Here is a 23,313-nt window from a genome sequence, read left to right on the forward strand (position 1 = left end):
ATTCAAAAAAAAAAAAATTACAAGTCAACAGTTAAATGAACCCGTCGTCTCCCATAATGGGCACCTCAAGCATTTGTCTCGCATTTGAAATTGGACCTCTAAAATTTTGGACTCGATTGATGCCTAAAATTCGAGTAGAGGTCAAATGAATGACAACAATTTTCAGTGACCCTCTTAGAAATTGTATTTCGCCAAAAAAATTAAATAAATAAATGCGACCACCGCCTACAAGTATACAACATTGACCTGTCATACTTCGTACTTGACAACTAAAATCTAATTAAAGCCTAGTTGAATGAAGCAGTTTCTAGTAACCTGAAAATGCAGAGATTTCGCCTCAAGTCCAATTTCACCTACAAATTTCCACAACAAAAAACAGCCGAAAAAAAGAAAAAAGTACTCGACCAGCTGTACAACTGATATAACAAATAAGTGTAGAAAATTAGCTCCACAGTAACACATTCAAGTATTCAAGTGAACAATGCTATTTTCAAAGAATGCAGAAAATTATACTCAATTTCTACTCCTGTCCTTAAGCTTCAGGGTATTCTACAAGACAAAGATTTTATATAGCCAACAAGGTATACTAATTATTTGCCTACTTCAAATGGGGGTGTTGTGGGGTGAGAACAAATCAAATGAATAGGAAACAAAAATCAATGATGTGGAAAGGAAATGATTTGGTGAAAATACAGCACATGGGATTGATCCTATCCCTTCTAAGACACTTTATCATTCTGACCACCCCAGGGCTGTTGAAAGAGTAGCCTTCTGTGCATTTAGGAAGCAAGATCATTCACTTACCTTGCAGTTCCGAAGATGAGGATGATCGTACTTGACATACTTGGTCCAGTAAGAGCGATATTTGGTCATGGAAATCTCTAACCATGGCTTCATATTGCCATTATAGTGAATAACAGCAGCATTCTCGATCTCTGATCGATTGACACTTGGATTGTAACCCAAACCAAGTACATGCCATGACTTATGTAGGGGATGTATAAGCCCATAAAATGTTATTAGGCCGGGAGGCAAAGTCCCCAGCTTCCAAAGCGACCTATCTTCATTCTGAAAAACAGACAGAAAAAACGATGGTCAGAGAAAGATCAGTTCTGTCCCTTAACTGTCTTTGAAGATAGACGTCGTGTAAACTGTAAACCAATTTTATATTAAATGGCGCACCATATTCTGCCACTTGTGATAAATGCCAGTGATATCCTTCCTTTTCCACTCATTCAGATCAAAAATATTCATCCCATATGCCCAACCACAAGCATTTGGATCAAAATTTCTAGCAATATGGGGATTTGTGAAGTTCAGATACTTGTCAAATCGGTGAAAGCTCTCGCCACATGTTTCAACTGCTCCATTCACTTTCCCATTAAGATCCACATCCCACAGTCCGGTCAAATCCTTCTGAACAACAATGTCATCATCAAGAAAAAGAATCTTATCCAATTTTGGATATACTTGAGGGAGATAGAACCTTAGATGGTTGAGCATGGAGAGATATTTTGGGTTCCTATACTTCAAATTAGAAGCACTAGAAGAAAGTGTGTTTGGATGGCCTGCCTTGAAATAATACTCTTTCATACTAGCAGATTCAAGTTGCCTCAATACAGGGCAGTAGGATGAATTTAGCCACTTAAATTCATCAACATTTTCAACATGGATTGTAGCTTTGCCAGGAGGGTTTAACAGAAACCACATGTTCATGGCTGCGTAGTTTAATTTATCAGTAACAAGGTGGAAAACGTGCCTAGAAGGATCCTACAATATCAAAGAAAAGAAAATGCAGAGTTAGATAATATGATTCTTAAGTCCTACTTGGACAGGCTTAAAAATTGACATGCAGAAAAGAAAGAATGTGCGTGAAAGACTCATGCGCACACATGCCAATACAGGAAAAAGCAGCCTAAGTCACCTTGGCATTCTTGATGGTTGAGTTAACAACAACAGATGCAGCCAACACATTGTCGGAGAAAAGAGCATAATGATAGAGATTTGGATTTTCCAAATTCTCACTCTTGGGAAAAATTCTCTTTTCTGGAGGAAGGAGGTAGTAATCTATGGAAAGCTGCAAGGATAAGCAATGAATTCCATTTGGTATGGTCTTAGCAGCCAACTGACTGAGGAAAGTGCTCTGTTTCTTCAAGCTCCTTACTTGCTCGTCAGCAGTTACTAGCATTGCCCTCAATTTTCCAGTGATCAACTTGCAGTCATACAAATGCTCCTTTGCTTTAGACAGGACTTGGCCCATAGCCCTGATTTTCTCATGCACACTTGAAAGTTTTGAAAATTGAGCAGTTAAGGCTAGTCAGAAATATCAGAGAAAGGGGATGTAGAATTGTCAACACAAGATATAAACTTGAGAGAAAATTAAACAGCCAGATAGTGCACTACCTATGATGCAGGTCAGCATCAGATGCTGCCTCACCTAAAGCATGTTGACTCTCTTTAAGTCGAGATTGCAATTCTCGATACAGTTCTTGATTGTTTTTCATCTTTGCAATGCTTAAATACACCTTAGCCATAATCATTTGGTCCCGCATCAACCGTACAGTAGAGTCAGAGTTTTCATTATCCATTTCTTTCCTCCAAATGCTATATTTTCCCAGAACTGCTGAATCAACTGATTTGGAGCGTTCAATAGCTGCATTTTCAAGTTTTACAAGCACTTCATTATCCTGTTTAACCAACTCGGCAGCACGCTTTCCACGCCTTTTATCAATCAATTGCTGCAAATAAAATTAGTGTATTCAAGTTCAAAGTACTGCTCCTAATTCCCAAAGGAATTGAATCCCAAAAAAATAAAAATCAAATACAGAGTCTCACCCTCCGTGCTTGCTGTGCAGGATTATCAGTTCCCTGCTCAACTTTCAGGTTTCCTTGTCTACTATGCATTGTTGGCTGGTTTAGTTTCTAATTAAAAAAAACATATAAAAACATGAAAAGGGGTTAGAAGCAGCAACGTAATAATAGTTCATTTCTGCAGAAATGAAGGTATAACATGAAGAACAAATTTCTGGCACAAGAATATCAATCCTCTAACCTCAAACGTAGCATTTGAATTCTCCAATTCAACTCTCCAAGAAGCAGAAAAATTGTTTTTTCTGAAGTTATCAAGATTTAAAGGCCCCATATCATTTGTACTGGCATCAATTACGTCAAGAACCTAAAAGGAAATATTAATTAAAATGCCAGAAAATAAAATGTAAACAACCACCAAAAAAATGAAGAGATATGGTTTAAAAGTAAATCTACATCAGCTTGTAAGTACCTCTTTTGAAAATAGTGATCTGAGGTCGTGCAATGCCTGCCATTCTTGCCATTTGGAAGCCTGCAGCAGTCAACAACTCTCTTTAAGATGTACAAATGAAAACAGATAGAAGCTGCATCAAGAGTCTATTGGATATATAACCACTAACGCTGGGAAGCATAAACCACGGTACCTGTTTGCTTGGAACAGTTGAAATGCCATCTTGACCTGCACAAAGCCCTTGATATTATCAGGAGGAAAAAACTCAGGTTTGAACGTGTAAACATATGCATATAGAAACAAAAGCAAGCTAGAGCTAATAAGGATTTTCTGTTGTCCTTCAGGGGGTTGGAACTGGGGAGGATGAAACATTAAGGTAATGCAAGAAAACAATAATCTCAGTGAAGGACTTCCTACTCTATCTTGGTTCTCACATATTAACAGTCACTGAGAAGTGACAACAGAGAATAAGAAGTCACTAAGCCACAGCACAACCTATTTGAGACATACCTGGTAAGGCTAATTAACCAAAATAGAATTTTCCATGTCTCTGTTAAAATGTGATGAAATATGAGAATAACATATTTGAAGAAACCTAGGCTAGTAGCTTATTATCATTGTATGTTGCCTGTAAGAAACCTATCCAGGAAGAAGTAAGTTAATTTTGTGTTATTTCAATACATTTGTAAAGAGGGAAATCTGAATATTAGCTTTATCTAGCCAAGTTATTAAGGTTTCCTTAATAGGCAGGAAAGTTTAGTTTAAATAGATTAGGCTTTACTCTTGTAAGAACACTCTTGATGAATGAATGAGTATTGTGTGTAAAATCTGATAGCTTTCTCTCTCTCTCTGCGTTCTGCCTTTCCCTCATGCTCCCCCACTGTTCTGTCTTCATCTTCTTTATTTCTTTCCTTCTGGTTTCTCTCTACTCTCTCCCTCTATTCAGATTGGTGCAAGTGTGTGTGTGTGTTACATCAAAATGTATACCAAGATCGTGAACTGCCGACTTGAGTATTCCTTCCACTTCAAGTCTTTAACAACCCCCCAAAAATAAAAAAGTAAAAAAATAAAAAAAAAGATATTCCTTCCACTTTCTGATTACATTAACCACACCAATCCTACTTCATGCCCACCATCACATAAGCCATAGCAGTACAAAACACGCCACAAGTCATTAAAGAGAAACTATCCTTACTGATAAACATAATAACAACGAATGGTGAAGGAAATATATGAAGCAAATCTACAGATAAGCATAACACAAACATTATGCATGTGCATCTCTCTCTCTCTCCCTCTCTTCTCTTTGTTTGTGTGAGACCCTAACTTTTACATTTTAGAAATAAGATAGTTCAACCAAACTGTTGCTATAAAACTCCTATGTCAAAAGACAAAGCGGAAAAGAAGCCATAAAACTCTTACTCATTTAAAAGAGAACAAGCCATTACAATCTTTCAGCACATCAATATACACTTTGTGCACTATTGCAGTGCTTGCAATTCAGCAGGTCAAAATACCATGCATAAAAATCCTCAAATTACAAGTGACTATCTTAAACCATGTTCATGGTACTTCTTTCATACTCCAAATTACTCAATAAAAAATAAACCCAATGAACTGCTAGAAAAATCTGCATCTAAACAGAGCCTAGATACTTCAACCAAGAACCACCCAAGTAAATTAGAAGTGCAACCCACTTAAATGTCCACATAGCTATCCACACTATTCAATACAAGACTACGCATCCCATTTAACCTTGGATTCCATCAATTGGCTGTCCTTGGAGAGCCAATGCCTCAGTGGCTACATTCTGTTACTACGCAGCTAAAGCTAGTACATCAAGCAGTTCTTTGACAAAGAATCAAGCCGACAAAGAAGTCACAACCTCAATCCATTATGTCATGACCTCAATCCTCTGCTCAATTTTCAAATTAATCAATAATTTTTATAGATTTTTTCATTTCACTGACTTTATTACAAGCCTTTCTTTCCTTGCCTTTTAGATTGTAATGTCACTTCATCAAAATCCCTTGTTGCACTTAGGGTTGAAATCAGACCAAGCTGAGTCAAAACCAATCTAACTCAGTTTATTTTCCAATAACCTATGCCAAAGCAATCCACCCCTACCAACTTGAACAGATAAAGACAGAAGTATTGTACTAATAATCTTTTCTAAATATATGTACAGGTGCAGCTATAAGTACAGAATAAAGGATATATATTCTGTATGGTTCATTGTCACTATCTTCAGCAATGAAGATTTCTATGAATTTTTTTAAGAAAGAATTATTTATTGGACTAAATTAACCTATTCTCCAATCTCGGCGCTATCTACCTGCTAAGGCTAAGATATGGAACTCGCATTCTAAACAAGAATTTGTATGAAAGGATTTGCAAGTTTAACAATATTCAGAGACCAGGGTCTCAGAGCACTGCCCCTCAGGTTAGATAGATAAATGCTATGTGTTATGCCATATCCAAGGCATGCTCACAATTAATTTGTAAACCATCTAAGTACAGCTTGAAAATTTCCTCCATGCTTAATAATCTATAACATCTGTGGATCATCTAACTTCCCAAAAAAAAAAAAAAGAATTGATTCTAGAAGAATATGGTAGTTAATGTTGGGCTTTGACAGGACAGCAAAAACATAAAGTTGGAATAGCAGAGATGAGAATGTTGAGATAAATGTGTAGATATACAGGTAAAGACAAGATTCAAAATGAGCGAATATTAGAAAAAGTGGGTGTGGCACCTATTGAAGAAAAAATGGTAAAAAATCGTTTGAGATAGTTTGAACATGTACAAAGAAGACCACAGGAGGCACCTATGAGGAGAGTGGGACAGATGACTTTAAGGAAGACTAAAAGAACACTTTTTGAGGTGGTTGAGCGAGACTTTTTAATTAATAATATTCTTAAAAACTTAATAAATGATAGAGCACAATGGCGTCATATAATCCATGTAGCCGACCCCACCTAATGGGATAAGGCTTGTTGTTATTGTTGTTGTCAAGAAGAATGTTGCTTTTCTGGAGTTCATAACCTGCTGAGTTTTTTTCATTAATGAAAGAGGGGTGCCTCAGCAAGTAATGCAACAGTAACAAAGATGCTAAGAAAAACTCCTTCACCCAAATATGCGCAAGGAATAAGAATAGGCAAAGCAACACAAACATCTTAAAAGAATATTCAAATAATCATCAGTAACATTATCAACAACTAATAAAAGAAGAAATCAAATATTAGATTGACACAAATTGCCAAGAAATTTAGAAGATTACTATCATCCTCAACAGACATGACATCAACATTTAAATGATTTAGATTATTTCCCATGCCTCTATCATGTTATCCATAATCTCAACAAGATTTTGTGTTGTAGAACTTGAGGCCATTGCCTTATTTATTGAATTTTCTGCATTTCCTGCATTATAATGTCAAATATATCTTCTTTGACACTGTAACCACGCTGCATTCCTCCATTTGCTAATTTCACTGAGCCCTGTGGCTTATTTGAAGAAATTGCAAACAAGTAGCATTCTCCATAAATTTCCATATCATATTTATTGCTTGCTTTTAATATTTAAAATATGCTATCAGTTATGCAATAACTGGACACCCTTGCCACCACTTTGCCTTGGCCTCTTAGAGGTGCTTTCTCTTAGGACCGCCAGACACAGCCAACTTTGATGTTCCGTGCTCCTAAAGACCAAAAATGTACTATTTTTGGGGCCACTCTCCTAACACGAACTTAATACAGCTGCGAAATTTTCCGAGAATCTCAATGTAATACCTATATCAACCATACATCGTATCAACTACAAGCACCCATAAAAATTGCAACATGATACTATCAGTAATTTACGGCAGCACTAGATAAGCTTTCTAGTCCCACAAGGAGCACAACTGAAGTGCGCTCCATTAAGCATAAATCTTGCGACCGCAATTATCAAACGAATCACCCTTTCCTTATCTTATTGAACCCATGGCAGCCAATAGGAAAAAACAAGCATGTTCTAAATATGCACACAGAAAAGACAGCAATACCAAAGACTCAACCTGGAATTCGTTTCCTAACCAGTTAAACAGAAACTATCGTAATCTACGAAAAGACTTTCTAATCAGACAAAAGAACGAGTATGTATCAACAAAAAACTAACCACATCCACTTAATTAAAAATCATGCAATCACTATTTTCTTGCTGAGATCTGCGAATCAACGTTTGGCATGTATTAAATCCTAGAGTAGGGGAGGAAAAATACTCAAGAATCACAGAATCGGGACTAACCCGCAGTAATAAGCACTCTAGCGAAGAAAATCAAAGGCGCAAGAAGACAGAGGAAAATGAAAACCAGAAGAGGGAAATGAGATCCCTTGCTTCTACTTCTGCTGACGAATAGCCCTCTCTTGGGCGCCATTGTGAATCAAGACCTTGAAAAGAAAAGGAAAAATAAACCCAGAGTGAGAAAGCAACATTTGAAGATAGAAAGAATGAAAGTTAAAGCGGAAGTGAGAGATATACAGGTCCAATTGCAGAGGGATCTGATTGAAGTGTTGCTTGGGAGTGACTATGGTATAATGCTAGTCAAAATCCATCAACAGCGAAAGACAAAGAAATCCAAGAACTCCAATCCAGACACAATGCAAGAACGAGAAGTCGAGAAAGGAAAGGTGAGACTGCATAGAGAGAGAGAGAGAGAGAGAGAGAGAGAGACGGAGTGATGGAGAAGAATAGAGAGAACAAAACGGGGAGGCAGGTTGTTTGATGATATTTTCTTTTCTTTTATTTTCCTTCACTTTCTATCACGTTCTTCCTTTCTTCATTTCTCACGCAGTTTTATGCATCAATCAGGCAACGCAAAGCAATTATTTACATCATTTTCCTGTTTATTAATTGAGAACGGCGCGGAGCGCTGAACGATGACGACGTCGTTACCTGCTCAGCAATTGGCTGGGGCCAGGAAAAGCGTGTCGGTAAGGAGTATAATTATGAAATTTTCGACCAAAAAATAATTAAATGGTTGAATAAGTATGTAAATAACTACAACTCCCTCCGTCAAAAAAATATAAAATATTTTTAAAAAAATAAATATTTAAAAATATAAAATATTTTTAAATTTTTTAAGATGTAATTATTATTAATTTTTTAAAAGTATTCCTATTAATAAATAACTTTATATTAATTGTATGGTATTTAATAAAAATAAATATAAAAAAATAGGATTAATTTAAAAGTAGATAATTACTTTGTTAAAGATAAAATTTAATTAAAAATACTTTATATTTTTAAATAAAAAAAGTATTATAAATTAAAAAGTATTAATATAAACAATAGAAATTGATCCAGCAAATTATCCGAACGGAATCAGCCAAGAAAAATTATCCGAACAGAAAAAACGTTGAATCTAACATAAGAGGCTATGGTTAGTTCTCTACAACGCTTTTTTTTTTGAAAAAAAAATTATATTAATAAAGTTTATTAAATATAATTTAAAATATTATTTTTTAAAAAAATAAATATAAATTTATAAAAATACTTTTCATTTAATATCATTTTATTTGTAAAATATTAAATAGATAGAAAAAATATAATAACGAGGGAAGGGTAATATTAAAATAAGTATACTTAATAAAATTTTATTTTTATTAAAGTGTATTTTATTTTAAGATACTAAATCACATCAAAAGTGTCTTTTAATCTGGAATGAAGTGATAACTTAAAGTTTGAATTTCTACTTTGAGAGGTATTTATATTTAGATAGGATTTGAATTAGTGAATTTAAATTTGAATCATAAATTTAAAATCTCACATTTAAAATATATATTTAAAATTCCTTTTTGTTCCAGAGTGTTTTACAAAATTACTTGAATTGATAAAAGACTTGCTCCCAAATCAAAATGTGCTGCCTAATCAGTATTATAATGCAAAGAGAATATTATGTTCATTGGGTATGAAATTTAAGAAAATACACTTAATGACTGCATATTCAACAGAAAAGAGTTTAAAGAGGATATAAAGTGTTCAATTTGTGAGACACCAAGGTATAAGGAGAATAAAGCTCCCATGAGGCTATTGTGATATTTTTCAATTGTACCAAGACTAAAGCATCTTTTTTTAATGAAAGAGATGCAAAAAAATCCAATATAGCATGCAGATGAAATGATTTCTAATGGAAAGCTAAGACATTCAGCCGATTTTGAGTAAGGGAAGATCAATTATTTCCTGATTTCAGCAATAAGCTAAGGAATCTTATGCTAGGACTAAATACTGATGGCATGAACCCGTATAGTAGTATTAGCAGCATTCATAGATCATGGCCTATGCTTGTGGTGATTTACAACTTATCTCCTATGTTGTGTATGATGTAACATTCTGAAGTTTTAATTCAAAAATTTATAAATTAATTAAGGCAAATTAATAAGTTAGAGTATTAGTTAAGTTAATTGTGTTTCTAAATTACTAATGGACATATTTTAGATTGTTTGGACTGCTTTAAAATTAAGGATGGTAATTGGGCCAATTGGGCCCAAATGGAGACCCAGATCATGTGTGGACTAGACTAATCCATCCGCCACAGTGGAGGCCTTGTGCGCCATAATGATGGCAGCAAATTTAGTTAAATGATACACGAATCAGACATGAGAAACAGAGAAAAAAGAAAGGAAAGCGAGAAAGCAAAGGAGAGAAGAGGAAGCTCTACTAAGGCATAAGGGTCTTGGCCATTTAGATGTGGGGTTGGTCCTCCAATTATCCAAATAAGCCTCCTACTCCTTCCCTCTACATTCCTATTAATTATTTCTTAGAATCTTGGGCATGGGAAATGATGATCTTGTGACCCAAGGGTTTGGGTCCAAACCTAGTGACTCAAAGAGAGTTATTGAGAGTTGATTTAAGTTTTTATAACTAGGATTGATGGTTTTAAGGAGTTTTATGGTTGGTACTTTTAAGTTGGACAAACCCTAGTCTTAAAATGAAATTTTGGAGCAAGAACCCTCAATTGGTGTTGGTTGACTTAATAAAAGTTAAATAAAATTAATGAAAGATGATTAGGACTTTTATTTGCCCAACGATATAAGTTAGGAGCTTAGGTTAACTTATTGAGCTATTAAGTACCAATATTAAGTTGGAAATTAACATATAGTGCTTAATCTTATAGATTGTTGTTGCTCAAGTTCCCTTTAAGCAATTGGAAATTAGTAAAGGGTAACAATTTCCATGAGTCACCCTTTTATGAAATATTATTTGTTTTCTTACTTTACTTGTTTATAGTCCTACTTTCACTTGATTTCATTCCAAGGGCCATAAACAAGTAAAATGGGGAAACGAACAACATTTCACAAGTCAATGAACAATATATAGTATGAAAACAAACAAGTCATCTTATTATAAAACCAACATTTAGAATAAAATTAAGTAAAACTAGAGCTATAAACAAGTGACGTAAGATAATTAAAAACATTCTTTAATTAAATAAACAACATATAATATAAGAACGAATAAGTCATTTATGTTGTTCATTAAAATAAGGGTAATTTTTTCATTTTTGTCACAATTTAAAAGAAATTCCGTATGGGTCCTTTAGTAAAATTTTAAAAATTAGGAGGTCCTCTTTTTCATTATGTTAGGTCAAAGGTCCCCACCTGAAAGTTTCCCATTTTAATATGTGAGTGTGTATGCCTGCAAAAATAAATTTAAGGATATCGATATGATTAATCATGATTATGTGATGATAAGAGTTATAAATGCATGATAAACTAGCATGAGCATGAGTATATTTGGCGTGATCATGAGATTGTAGGAGTTTGCCTGAGGGGAGTACAGTGATTGCATCCATGTAGATATTACCAACACCATAAATGGCCATATGATGTTTGTTATAGAGTTAGGTATTTGATGACTTCCTGCATTGTGTTATAATTAACATGTTTTTAATTATATGTTGAGAGTCATTAATAGAAAAGAAAAACATTTTCTTACTTTTATAAAGAGAAATTAACTAAGTTTCTCATGTGAATTTATTGTAATATTTTTAAGAAAATTTTTTAAAATGATAGAAATTGAAGTAAATAAATATTCCACTCATATTCATTAATTGTTGATAGGTGGGACATCAAAAAAATTAAAGCAAGAAAGAGAAAGGAGACAAGAAAAAAGATGATTCTGATTCCAAGACACTAAAGCAAAAGTATCTGTACATTGTCAAAATTTTATTAGAATTGCTCACAGGTGCCATGGCACCATAGCAGAAGTGCCATGGCACCAGACGAAAATACATAAAATAAACAATTTCATTTTCTATGCAAAAATACCCTACAAAACTCATTTTTCTAGACTTGAGGAGGAATGTTTCAATTGCTACAACTGGAGAAAACCTTAGGAGAGCAAGAGGAGAAGTCTTGAAGCTTGGGATCAAGAAGAAAGTGGAGCAAATCTTCATTCTACCTCATTTTATCAATGCTTTCTCTTCTTTTTTTCTCTCTATGTTGATAGATTCAAACCTTTTCTTTGCTATTACAGTTTTCATATTAACTTTGTATAGCTAAATCTTTTTGTTCTATAGAATTATGAACCTATTTGTGTAAACAATCTTTAATTTACCATTTAGTTATTGAGAAATGAAGTTTTGATTACTTGTTCTTGAGCTATCTTGTTCTTGTTTAGTGTTTGGCCCAACCTAATTATCTAGGAAATTAAACTAGAAAATTAATCCTAATTGTCAATAAAGTGGCTTCTCTATTCAAATAGGAACCCTTAGGTGTCACTAATGGAAGATTTTTAGCCCTTTAATTAATTATGGCAGCTCACTTAACTCTCCTTCCTTGGCTGAAAAATGCATTTACTTAAGACAATTATCTCAAGTATCCTAACTTCACTAATTCAATTCTCTAAGTGCTATTACAAACCCCCTAGGTAACCTTACTAACTTAGCTCTAAAATTAATCAAGTGTTAAAATTCATTCCCAAATGTCACTTTTCAAAGCTGTACCTAAGCTCAAAACTATGAAAACTCAAGTAACTCATCAAATATTTATCACACAATTACATGCTAGGCTAATACAAGACATTCTCCAAGTGAAATCACATATTATCATGTAATTATCATGTAAAAACACTAAGAGGCTGAAATTCCAACAGCATTAAGAACTTAAAATTCAATTAAACAATATTGTTTCAACATTATAAATTACAAAAAACTATAAAACTAAAGTCAAATTGAACCACAATCAACAATATTCATAGTATTCTAACGAAATTAAAACAAGATGAAGAAATAGTTAAGTTTAGCTAAGTAAAGACTTCAATACTCCTCTTCCATCAACTCTCCCCTAGAATCCATGAAGAATCTAGCTAGAAAATATTAAGAAAATCTTGCTTCCTCCATAAACACCATGCGGCCAAGAGATATGCTCCATACTCTTAATGAATTGAGCTTCAATTCTTCCTTTAGATGTTTGGAGTGAGTTTGGCCATGATAGGGGAAGAGAATGGTGGAAGATTTGGGTGGACTTGATGGAGAAATGGTGGAAGAATAGGGGCTAGACGTGCTGGAGTGTAGAGAGAAGGAGGAGAAAATGAAGAACACCAAAAACAAGAGAGAAAATGTGGAAGATGAATGAGATGATGATTGAATCTAATTTTAGGGCTGAATGGCGTGCAAAATGTGGTTTTTCATAGCTGAAGATTAATTTGAAAATAAATTAAAATGAAAATGGGAGCATTGTCATACTTGTAAGGTGGCACTCTCCTATTGGTTGGTAGATAATTTCAATGTGTGCCTAATTTTTCATGTGTTATCCACATCATTTAAGCTGATTTAATCCCTCAAAATAATTAGAATTCACATGCAAATTCTTAGCCATTGATCTTAAGGAGTGTTGACCTCAGTTGCCCAATTGATGCACAAATCACATGCTACCTATGTCATATAAATCACATAATTCAATTAAATGGTATGTGATATAATAAAATATAATTAATGTTTAGAATTAAATTCATAATTAGAAGGAAAAATTTATTAAATTAACCAAGTTTTAGGTTATACAAAATTATATAAAAATTTTCACACAAAAGCAAACTGAAAACTAGGTCAAACTAAGACACTTTAAAAAGTATTAACTTTTTATTTAATTATCCCAAAATAAAATGAATTTTAAAAATATAATTTCACCACTTATCAACTGGACATAAAATTCATTTTGTCAATTTTTTTTGTAAATTTTCTCAAAATTTCAATTTTTGAACTAAAATACTCCTAGTGTACTGAACCTAGAAACTTAGGTAAAATTTCAAATCTAATGTGATATGTGCACTTAAAGGTGATAAAAAAAATTAATAAAATGGTCCTAAATGACAAATAAAAGTGAGTAATAAATGTGTTCTATCACCACTACTAGGTGCGATTTGGGCATTTAGGTTAAGCCTTGGTAGAGAAAACTCAAATTGGATCTTGAAAACTAATAGCCTAGGATTAGTTTAGCTAATTTGCTATTAGAACAGGAATGTATTTAATGAACCTAGATAATCCTTATGGGCTAGGGTCTCTAATGCAATTAATTAATTAAGATAATATTTTGCTTTAATTGAATTAATTAGGATTCTTAGTAATTAGAAGATACTTTGAATTAATTTAGATTTCTTGATTATCAAAATTGAGTTTCAAGACAATTAATATGGTAATGAGAGGGTTAGGAAGCAAATAGGGGATTAAGACTATAGAACGCTCTTCTCTTGGTTGACTTTAGCTTGCTTGTGGATTGAAAGTTATTTTAATTGATTACTTTTAATTTTTTAATTTTAATTGTTTTAAAATCAATCTCAAATTTTATTAGCTTAACATGAATGAATTTGAAAATTTAACATTTTCCATTTTAATTAATTCCCTAAGGGATCAACTTTGATTTACCATTAGCTTCAATTGTAACCCATATACTTGTGGTGTCTTTTAATTTTTTTAGGCATCAAGTTTTTTCATGAATCTCACTTAGGAATGGGTGTAAGCATAGGATGCCTATAATCCTAGGCTCTTAACATTACCTTGGATTAGGTGTATAAGGCGAACAACACTCTAAGAAGTTGATAATAGGGGAATTAGTGGTCCAAAAGTGGTGACAGCACCTTTGGCTAGGCTACCTCCCAAAGTCAGTGAACTTGGACTTGTCTAATCACATGAACTTGATCTTGTTGATATTGTTAGCCCATGAATTTTGTTACAGATAACACAAAGGTTAGGATGGATTAAGGATCATGCATAGTTGTCATTTATGAATCTTAACATGTTAAATGTATCATGAATGCACATCCATGTTTTCTCTCTTTGCATGCTTATATAATGTATGGTTTGCTAGTTGATAGATTAGATTATATTATTTGGTTATTGAGACTCTATCTCACCTTATGGTTACAATTTTCTAAGTGATAGCATTGGTAGGAGTAAGGGGGAGGAACTGGACAAGGGGTAGTCACTCTACTGCTTTGTATTGCCCTACTATTTTGGATACACATGTTAGTGACCGCTAGGATTAAATGTAGTTTTTGGATGCACTTGCATGACATGAATGATTGTTGTGCTATATTCTAGCCAGGGATATATGTTTGGAGATGTATCAATGAAATAAGGCTAAAATACTAGTGTAAGTGCTTGTTAGATGATATTTGACTTGTTTATGCTGTGAAATAGCCATTTGGTACATATAGTGTTTGATGATTAAATCTATCACATGTGAAATGACCTCATTTTGATTGAAAGCCTACACTTTAGTCCAATCATTAACACTGTTAGTAATATATTTTGTTAAAGATTCTAAAATACTTTAAATTTTTATTTTAAATTTTGTTAAAAAATTTAAAGTTATTAATTAGCCCTTATAGTCTAATTGCCTATTCTTTCTTCCCTCAATTTAAGGAACTTTAAAAAATTAAGTATGAAAATCTTAAAATAAGTAATTCAAAATGTTGTTTTAAAATTAATAAAATTAAAGAATAATTTTGGCCAAAAAATTTAAAAAAATAAAAATAAATTATATTGACTAATTTATTCCTTATTATAAATTACATTCCTATTTTATTAAGTTTTTATATACATGTTTGAAAATTATTTTAGAAAACTCATGTATTTATATTTTTAAGAGTTACAAAATAAATAAACTTGCAATACAAGGTTTAAAATATGAATAAAAAAATTTTAAAAAATATATACATTAATTTTTTTTGAATATCTTGTTTTCAATCTCTTTTGAGACTTAAAATTTCCTTTTGTATACACAAAGATGATTTATGGGTTTATATTTAAAGCTAGTTTGGTCAAATGACCATCCTTATCATGCAAATCCTTTACTTTACCATTAATAAATAAGTAAAAAAAAACTCAGCCTTTTGCTTGATCTAACCCAATTTCCCCGTTTGTCATTATCACTTAAAGAAGAGCTAAGCATTATAATCTAGGGAAGGATTAGAAGGAATTGGTGTAATTGAAGCTGTAATGTTGTTGAAGAATTCTTGATTTTGGTGTGCCTATTCAGAAAAAAGAAAGAAAGAAAGAAAATTGAAAGAAAAAAAGAAAAAAATGAATAAAAAGAGAAGAGAAATAAAAATGTAAACACACACATATAAATATATAAATATATAATAGCAATGGTTAGAAGAAGAATAATCACTGACCCTCACAATTGCATGTTCGTTTTAGTGAACGGCCTCACCCCATGCTTGAAATTCCTTCTTACTTTATTTTAATTGAGATGCTTAGCGTTAAGTAAAGTTGGTTTTGTTTCCCTTTCACCACTTTCACTCAATCATTTTACCTTATACATTATAACTATATATAAAGTCATTTTGATTTATGTGTGCATTAAAATAATAAAATGGAGATTGATATAAAAAATAAGCCTATGGTATAGATGGATTGTAATAAGTAAAATTGAATGAAAAAAAAAGACATTAGACACTTTAAGTGTAAAGTGCAAATATTTAACCGGTGAGGGACAATTTATTGTGATTCTCTTTGCTTATAGTTAATTAGTTACCTTGTTGCTCACATTCTTTTAGAAGGTAGAAATGGATCCTATGAAGGTTAAATTCTTGAAGGTTGAAAGTATTTCTAACTTGGCAATATTTATAGTCTTTTTGATTATTTTGGTTTTTTTTTGTTTGTTGTTTTCCAAAATTTCAAGGACAAGGTTTGAAGCAAGTGAAGATGTGATGACTCTCTATTTCTAATTATAATTGTGGTGTTTTTTTATTGTATTTTGGGAGTTATCAATCAAAAAGAGAAGTATTTTTCTCACTTAAATGAAGAGATGTTAAATATGTTCACCACATGGGTAATATAATATTTTTAAGAGGACTTAAGTTCGATGAAATTGAAGTAGGCAACTGATCTGCTACTAAAAATTGATTTTTGATAGATGAACATTAAAAGCTCAAGCAAGGAAAAGAAGAAATTATAGAGGAAGAGATCAAGGGTAAGAAGACTCTATGACGCCAAGGAACAATAGTTAAGGTGCCATGGCACTGCTTGTAATGTACACATAATTGCTCTCTCATGCTGCGATACCGCAGTGGGAGTGCCACGGCACTTGTTGGAAACTCAAAATACATAGTATCATTTTATAAGTGGGAAAAACCTATTTGTTGTGATTTCTTGGACAGAAGGGGTCATACTTTCGACAGCACACTTGGAGGAAACCCTAGGATTACTAAAGGGAGAGTCTAAGAGTTTGGGGTCAAGAAGTGAAGCAAATATTCAACTCTACCTTATTTATCATTCTTTCCTTCTTTGTCTTTGTTGATTGATTCAAACTTTACTTGTGTTGTTATGTTATTTTTTTCAGTTAGATTTAGCTAAATTTCTTTGTTACATAGGATTGAATCTATTTGTGTAAATAACTCTTGATTTACCGTTTTATTGTTGAAAAAGGATGCTTTGATTACTTGTTCTTGTGCTTTCTTCTTGTTTAGTGTTTGACTACCACTAAATGATATTTGAGTTAAACCTTGAAAGAAGAAACTCAAATTGAACTTTAAGAATGAGTAGTCTAGAATTAGTTTAATTAATTTTGCCAATAAAATAAGAATGCATCTTTGGTAATTGGAAGATACTTTTGATCATTTTAGATTGTTGGATTATCAACTAAACTTCAAGGCAATTAAAATGGTAAAGAGAGAGTTATGAAGCAATTAGGAGATTAGGATTTTAGAGTGCTCTCCGATTGATTTTCTTAAGTGCATTTGTTGATTGAATTTTTAAGAGTGAATCTCACAATTTTATTTTGACTTGTTTTAAAATCACCTAAAAATTGATTCACTTAAGTTGAATGAAATCGATTTATTGAGTGGTTAGTATTATTTGCCAATAACTCATTGTGAGAGGACCTTGACTTGCCACCGTATTACTTTTAGATCCATGCACTTGTGGTTAACACTTTCGGGCGTATCAAGTACTTGGTCAAATGTTTCGTGATGAATTATAATTTTATATATTTTATTTCACTTTTTCATGTATTTTAATAATAATTTTAGACTAATTTAGGTTTATTAGATATTATTTAGATTATTAGTCAATTTTGAGGAATAATATATTTTTAGATTAATTATAGGAATTTTGGACTAAAATTGTGAATATTTTATTTTCCTCTTTTTAACATGGGTTAATTTTGCCAATCATTAATTGATCTTAATTTGAATTATTATATATTATTGAATTTGTGACAATTTTGTGAGAAAATTATAATTACTAAAAAAATTAATTTGGAAATATTTTATGAGGCATGGGATTTATTTTGGACATAATCTACACTAATAGATGTATTTATTTTTTAGGCCATGGAGATAAAAATTAATGAAGTTCAATAGTGAAGATTGAGTTTGAAAAATTGAAAGAACATCTAAGGGCATTGTGAAGAAATAAGATAAAGAATAAATTATTAAGATTCATTAAAGGTATAATGATTATTTTTAATCCAAAAAAATAGAGAATTTTTACACTTTTTTCTTTAGCTTTTTTTTTATTAACTCTTTTGAATTTAATGAATTTAAAGGTTAAAATTTTTCTTAAATTCTCTACTTTTTTTCTAGTTATTAGATCCTTTATCTCAAAACCCTCCTTTCCTCTCATCAATTCACTCAGCCGCTGGAAATGAAGGAGGAACTCCCCCTCGGAATTTCTTTTCCTCAGCGTCCACCATCATCTCTACCGCGTCTCTCTTCATCCAGGATTACATCATCATTAACCACTTTCCCATTCATTTCCCCTTTCTTCACTTTCCTCTCCATTATCCATTTTTCCATGGCCTCATATTCACCCATCGAACTCATCAGTCATTAATATTAAAATCTTTCCACCAGCTCCTTCGTCCATTATGATACACACATAGACCCTTCCATCATTTATGCCACCTCACCATCATTTATTCATTTCAACTTTTTCCAACATGGCCGTGGACTCTATGATGCAAGGAGGAAGAACAAAAATCATGAGAGCTTGAGCTAGATTGAAAGACAAATTGAAATGAATATGAAGAAAGCTAGAGTCTATAATTTGCATTTGAAGACCATTGGGGAGTAATTTTTTATTTATCTTTTTAATTCAAGAACTTGAAATTATTTAATTTTAAATGATTTTAAGTTGTAATACTTGAGTATAATCTAGTTTTAAGTTGTAAATATTTTAAATCTTGCATTGGATTGATATATAAATTGATTTTGTGTTTAATGAATTTCTGAAATTTATGTTTATACAACCTTATTTTACCAATTAAATTAGTGATTGAGTTCTCATTGTTGATTTAATTGTCATCGTGGTGTTTGTTGCAAATTTGAATTGTTTCTTTTATCTATTGATTGTTCAATTGAGTTGATAGTTTGTCTAATTATTTAATTAGATAATTTAAACATATTTTTCAGATTTATTTTACGTTAAATATCATTGGTTTTAATAGATTTAATTTGCCTAATTCATGATTATAACATTTGGTTCACTATAAATTCTCTAGTGGATTAAATATTAGGCTTTGTGTTTATGGTTCCTTTGTTTTAATTAGGTAATTGAATTTATCAATTCCACTCTTCTATCATTTTCCTTTAATTTAACTAATTGAATTGATCTAGAAAAGTTAATTTCATATGATGTCCTAAGTTGTCCCTTTTATCAAAATTAAATCAAACTTTTTTTAATTTTTGGTTAATTAATCCTTTTTGTCATTTAATTAATTTCTTTAGTTTGCATTTTATTTTTTCTTGACACAAAACCTCCCAAATCATAATTTAGAACTCATGATTGTATAATAGAATTTAATTGTTAGACTTTAGTATTAGCATCATTTAGGTAGTTTTAGTGGCATCTATTGTATTTTCTCATTTGCATTTTAGTGTACAAATCTAGCAATAAGTTTTAAATTTTTTTTTTGGTTAGTAATTAAATCCTTTAGTACCAACCTAAGTATTAACCCCTAAATTACTACTTGAAATGAATGACTTAAGATTGACCAATATTATATTAAGTTAATTTTAATTTAGTTGACTGCCAATACGATTAAGGCATCCATCACTTCGCCACTGTGCCATGGGTGCGACTCTAATATGGAGGACGTTCTTCATATACCGACGGATTGTGACTATGCTCAAAAGTTATGGCGTCAGCTCTTAAATCATATAAAGGTATCATACTCCATTTTACACTGCTAATCTTTCAGAGAGGTTGGAGTTGAATATTAATCTTAGTATAATAATTTAGGGAAAGATACAAACTCTCAATGGAGTTTGATTTGGGGAGTGTTCATTTGAATGTTATGGAATTGGAGGAATTAAACTTATTCTTGAAGCTGATTTTGTAAAACCTCTTGACCCTGCACCAGTAGTGATGATGATATGGAAGAATTTTGTCATTCTTAATGATTGCCATCATCTTCCCATGGAGTGAATTAGTGATCATAAGCATGACTGGGTCCCACCCCTACACAGTCGCTAAAAGATAATGATGATGTCACATGGTTTTCGTATAAAATAGGAAGATATAGAGCCCTTGAAGCTGAAGAATGGGCTATAATCAAAGGTTTATCTCCCTAGTATAAAATATGGGTTTTAGGCAGATTAATTTGGAGAGTGACTCGAAGACACTGGTGGATTCTTTGAATGTACTGTCCCCAATTACACACCATAGTTCAGTACGTACATGGAGATCTTGCGTGTGAGAGACTGTCAATGGTCTATTCAGTTTCATCATGCTCCACCATAACGGAACATGGTTGCTGATCGACTAGCAAGGAAAGGTCTGGAAGGATCAGTGTTTTACAATATGCCCCCTCCTTTTGTGAGGGAATTAGTTTTTTTTTTTTTTCACATGCATCTTTTTATTAAATACAATATTATTAGAGATATAATCGATCACTGTGAATATATCTTTCAGTAAAAAATTAAGAAGGGAAAATCGCATATCAACCTCCAAAGAAAAAAATTGTACTTAGGTCCTAATACATTCTGAAATTATTTTGCAAGCTTGAAGGCTCTTTTTGGCAAATGTTTAAAAATAAAATGCACAATAGCCCTCGATGAAAAAGAAAAGATTTCATGTTCATTATTAATAAATAATTACTTATTAATATGTGAACTTAAAATTATATATTTACAAACTTCTAGTGACAAAAATCTAAACTTATTATCACGATTAGCTTTAATTCTGAATATATAAAGTTAAATTTTAGATTTTGACTTGTGAATAGATGAACATATACTTGTAAATATTCAAAATTTAAATTGTAAATTTGTGAACATTTTCAACATAAACTTATCAACTTAAAACAAAAATTTTACAACCAATGAACAGTTACTTATTAATATATTATCCTAAAGTTGTGAATATGTGAACATTAGTTATAAAAATTTAAATTTTTACTTGTTGTCTTTTTTCATGAAAGAAATTTGTATCTTTTCTCTTCAAAACATATTTGTAAAAAGGGCTATTAAGCTTGCAAAACAATGTCAAAATGTATTGAGCCTTAAATATAATTTTTTTCTTTTCTAAAAAATTTAGGTTTGATTTTCCCAATTAAAAAGTCCCAAAACTACAATGATTAGTGTAATAGGGAGTAATTAGAAATGCCAAAAGTACTTGAAGGCATCAATTCCTAGTCAACATGGCATTTCCCCAAGATACACTAGTTTCCAAATAATAAATATTTCCTCTGTTAAAAAATATAGGACATTTTAAATTGAATATCACTTTAATAAAATAGTTATCTACTTCAAATGAATTCTACCTTTTCATATTTATCCCTATTAAACATTCTACACTAAATATAAAGTTATTATTAATAGAGGCATTTTTGAAAAAAAAGATAATGATTATATTTTGAAAGACTAAAAATGCTTTACATTTTTTAATATCTAACTTCTTAAAAAATATTTTACATTTTTTAATAGAGGGAGTGTGTTTATTTCCCTTGCTAGTAACTAAGGAAAAAGAGATGTTTAAAACTTGAAAGTGAATCATTGATAGCAAGAAGATAGGTTCAAGAGTATTCTAAATTTTAAATTTATTTTAAGTTCAATGTTTTCTTTTAACTTTAAAAAAAAATACAATGCTATTGTAATCATTAATAAAAGTTAACTTTAACTTTTAGTTTACTAAAAAAATAAAAAAATATTTCAAAACTTATAGAAAATGATTCAAAATTACAAACAAAACCCAAAAAATTATAGAAAGATTTGTTCACGGTAGGAGCAACATTGTATTGTTTTTAAAAAATTAAAAGAAAATATTATATAAAAAATGAGTTCAAAATCTCAAAGGATCTTAAATCTATAATTTTAGGGACACATTTATTATTTAACTCTAATTTAAATAATCAACATTGATATTTCAAAACATAAAACATGAAATCACACATGATAGTCGCGCAACCTCTTTCATGTCTATATTTCTCTTTGAACCCATGACTTTAATGTTCAATGGGTTCCAAAGAGTAGAGAGGGGTCATTTGTCCCTTGATCTTACACTATTCTCGATTAAAGGAAAGATTAATACAAAACACCATTGCCTTAGCAAATTTTTCTCTATACTCTAGAATTCCCAATATCCTGACTTTATATCCTTTCTTTCACATTCTCTAGCCCCCAATCTCTTGCCATATCAGGTAAATGATGGGTCACAGTGGAGAGAGTGGAAATTCAATCCTCTTCGTTATGAAGTCGCCCACACACAGCCAAGAGCTATTAATGCCATAAGAATACCTCTCAATTTGTTTTATTTTTTTTAAATAAAGAACAAGTTTATGTAGGTTGGGTTTTAAGGGCTTTTCGTGAGTAGGGTATGCCAAATTCAAGAACACTTACAAAAATATTGATATATTGTTCACTAATAAAATCCTTAAATTAATATCACGATTCATTATTTAAAAGTTAAATCTTTACCAATTAAATCAATCTTAATTGACAGCGATGCCCCTCAATTTGTCCCAAAACCATCTCTTATTTTCATCCTTCTGTGGCCCATATACCAGTATCAGAAACTGTGGGGTTGAAGATAATTCTCATATATATATATATATATATATATTTTGTAAATCGAGTTAACAACTTTACAGAGGTCAGGATATGATCAGCCTTATTTGTTTCACGTGAGGCCCAATTACCCAACAAATCCACTCTGTCTTTAAGAACTTCATATGAAATTAATTACATTGCTATAATCTTTTACGTGGAAAATGATAGACTATGTTCTAGTACATAAGAGGAAATAAATAATTCTGGGTTTTTTTTTTTGGCCAACAAATCTGGGATCTCAAGTGGACACGATTACGTCCCTTAAATCATTTCTTTTTCTTTTTTCTAATTATATACATAGTACTCTAATAATTATGATCAACGCGGGAATCATTTAATATCTTCAATGCGATAAAGACAGTGCATTGTTTAATTATAAAATATTAATATACTATATAAAAAGAAAATTCTTTTGTCACCATTTAATTGTAATTTTTAGTATTATTTATCGAAATGGTTTTGTTTTGTTTTTCAAATGATCAATTGATCATCATATTATAGAAACACAATTCTTCTATTA

The 23,313-nt window shown here is 31.6% G+C and overlaps 1 protein-coding gene across 2 annotated transcripts; it reads right to left on the bottom strand.

Moving 5' to 3' along the window:
- Nucleotides 1–423: 423 nt before the first annotated feature.
- Nucleotides 424–8,049, bottom strand: LOC129288448 (polygalacturonate 4-alpha-galacturonosyltransferase-like). Of its 2 annotated transcripts, none has more exons than XM_054925028.1 (10): nt 7,782–8,049; nt 7,548–7,690; nt 3,453–3,487; nt 3,281–3,340; nt 3,053–3,175; nt 2,836–2,922; nt 2,404–2,738; nt 1,925–2,282; nt 1,183–1,770; nt 424–1,068 (listed from the first exon to the last, which is right to left on the bottom strand). In XM_054925028.1, the coding sequence occupies exons 2-10, from the start codon at nt 7,675–7,677 to the stop codon at nt 793–795; spliced, it is 1,992 nt and encodes a 663-aa protein (XP_054781003.1). In that variant the 5' UTR covers nt 7,678–7,690; nt 7,782–8,049; the 3' UTR covers nt 424–792. The 2 variants fall into 2 exon arrangements, with proteins under 2 accessions (XP_054781003.1, XP_054781004.1); XM_054925029.1 differs by having other exon boundaries at nt 7,612–7,690; nt 7,782–8,047.
- Between the last annotated feature and the right edge of the window lie 15,264 nt (nt 8,050–23,313).

This window comes from Prosopis cineraria, unplaced genomic scaffold (genome assembly GCF_029017545.1).
Source record: "Prosopis cineraria cultivar Desert tree isolate PC_DT_omini unplaced genomic scaffold, ASM2901754v1 PC12, whole genome shotgun sequence".
NCBI lineage: Eukaryota > Viridiplantae > Streptophyta > Magnoliopsida > Fabales > Fabaceae > Prosopis > Prosopis cineraria.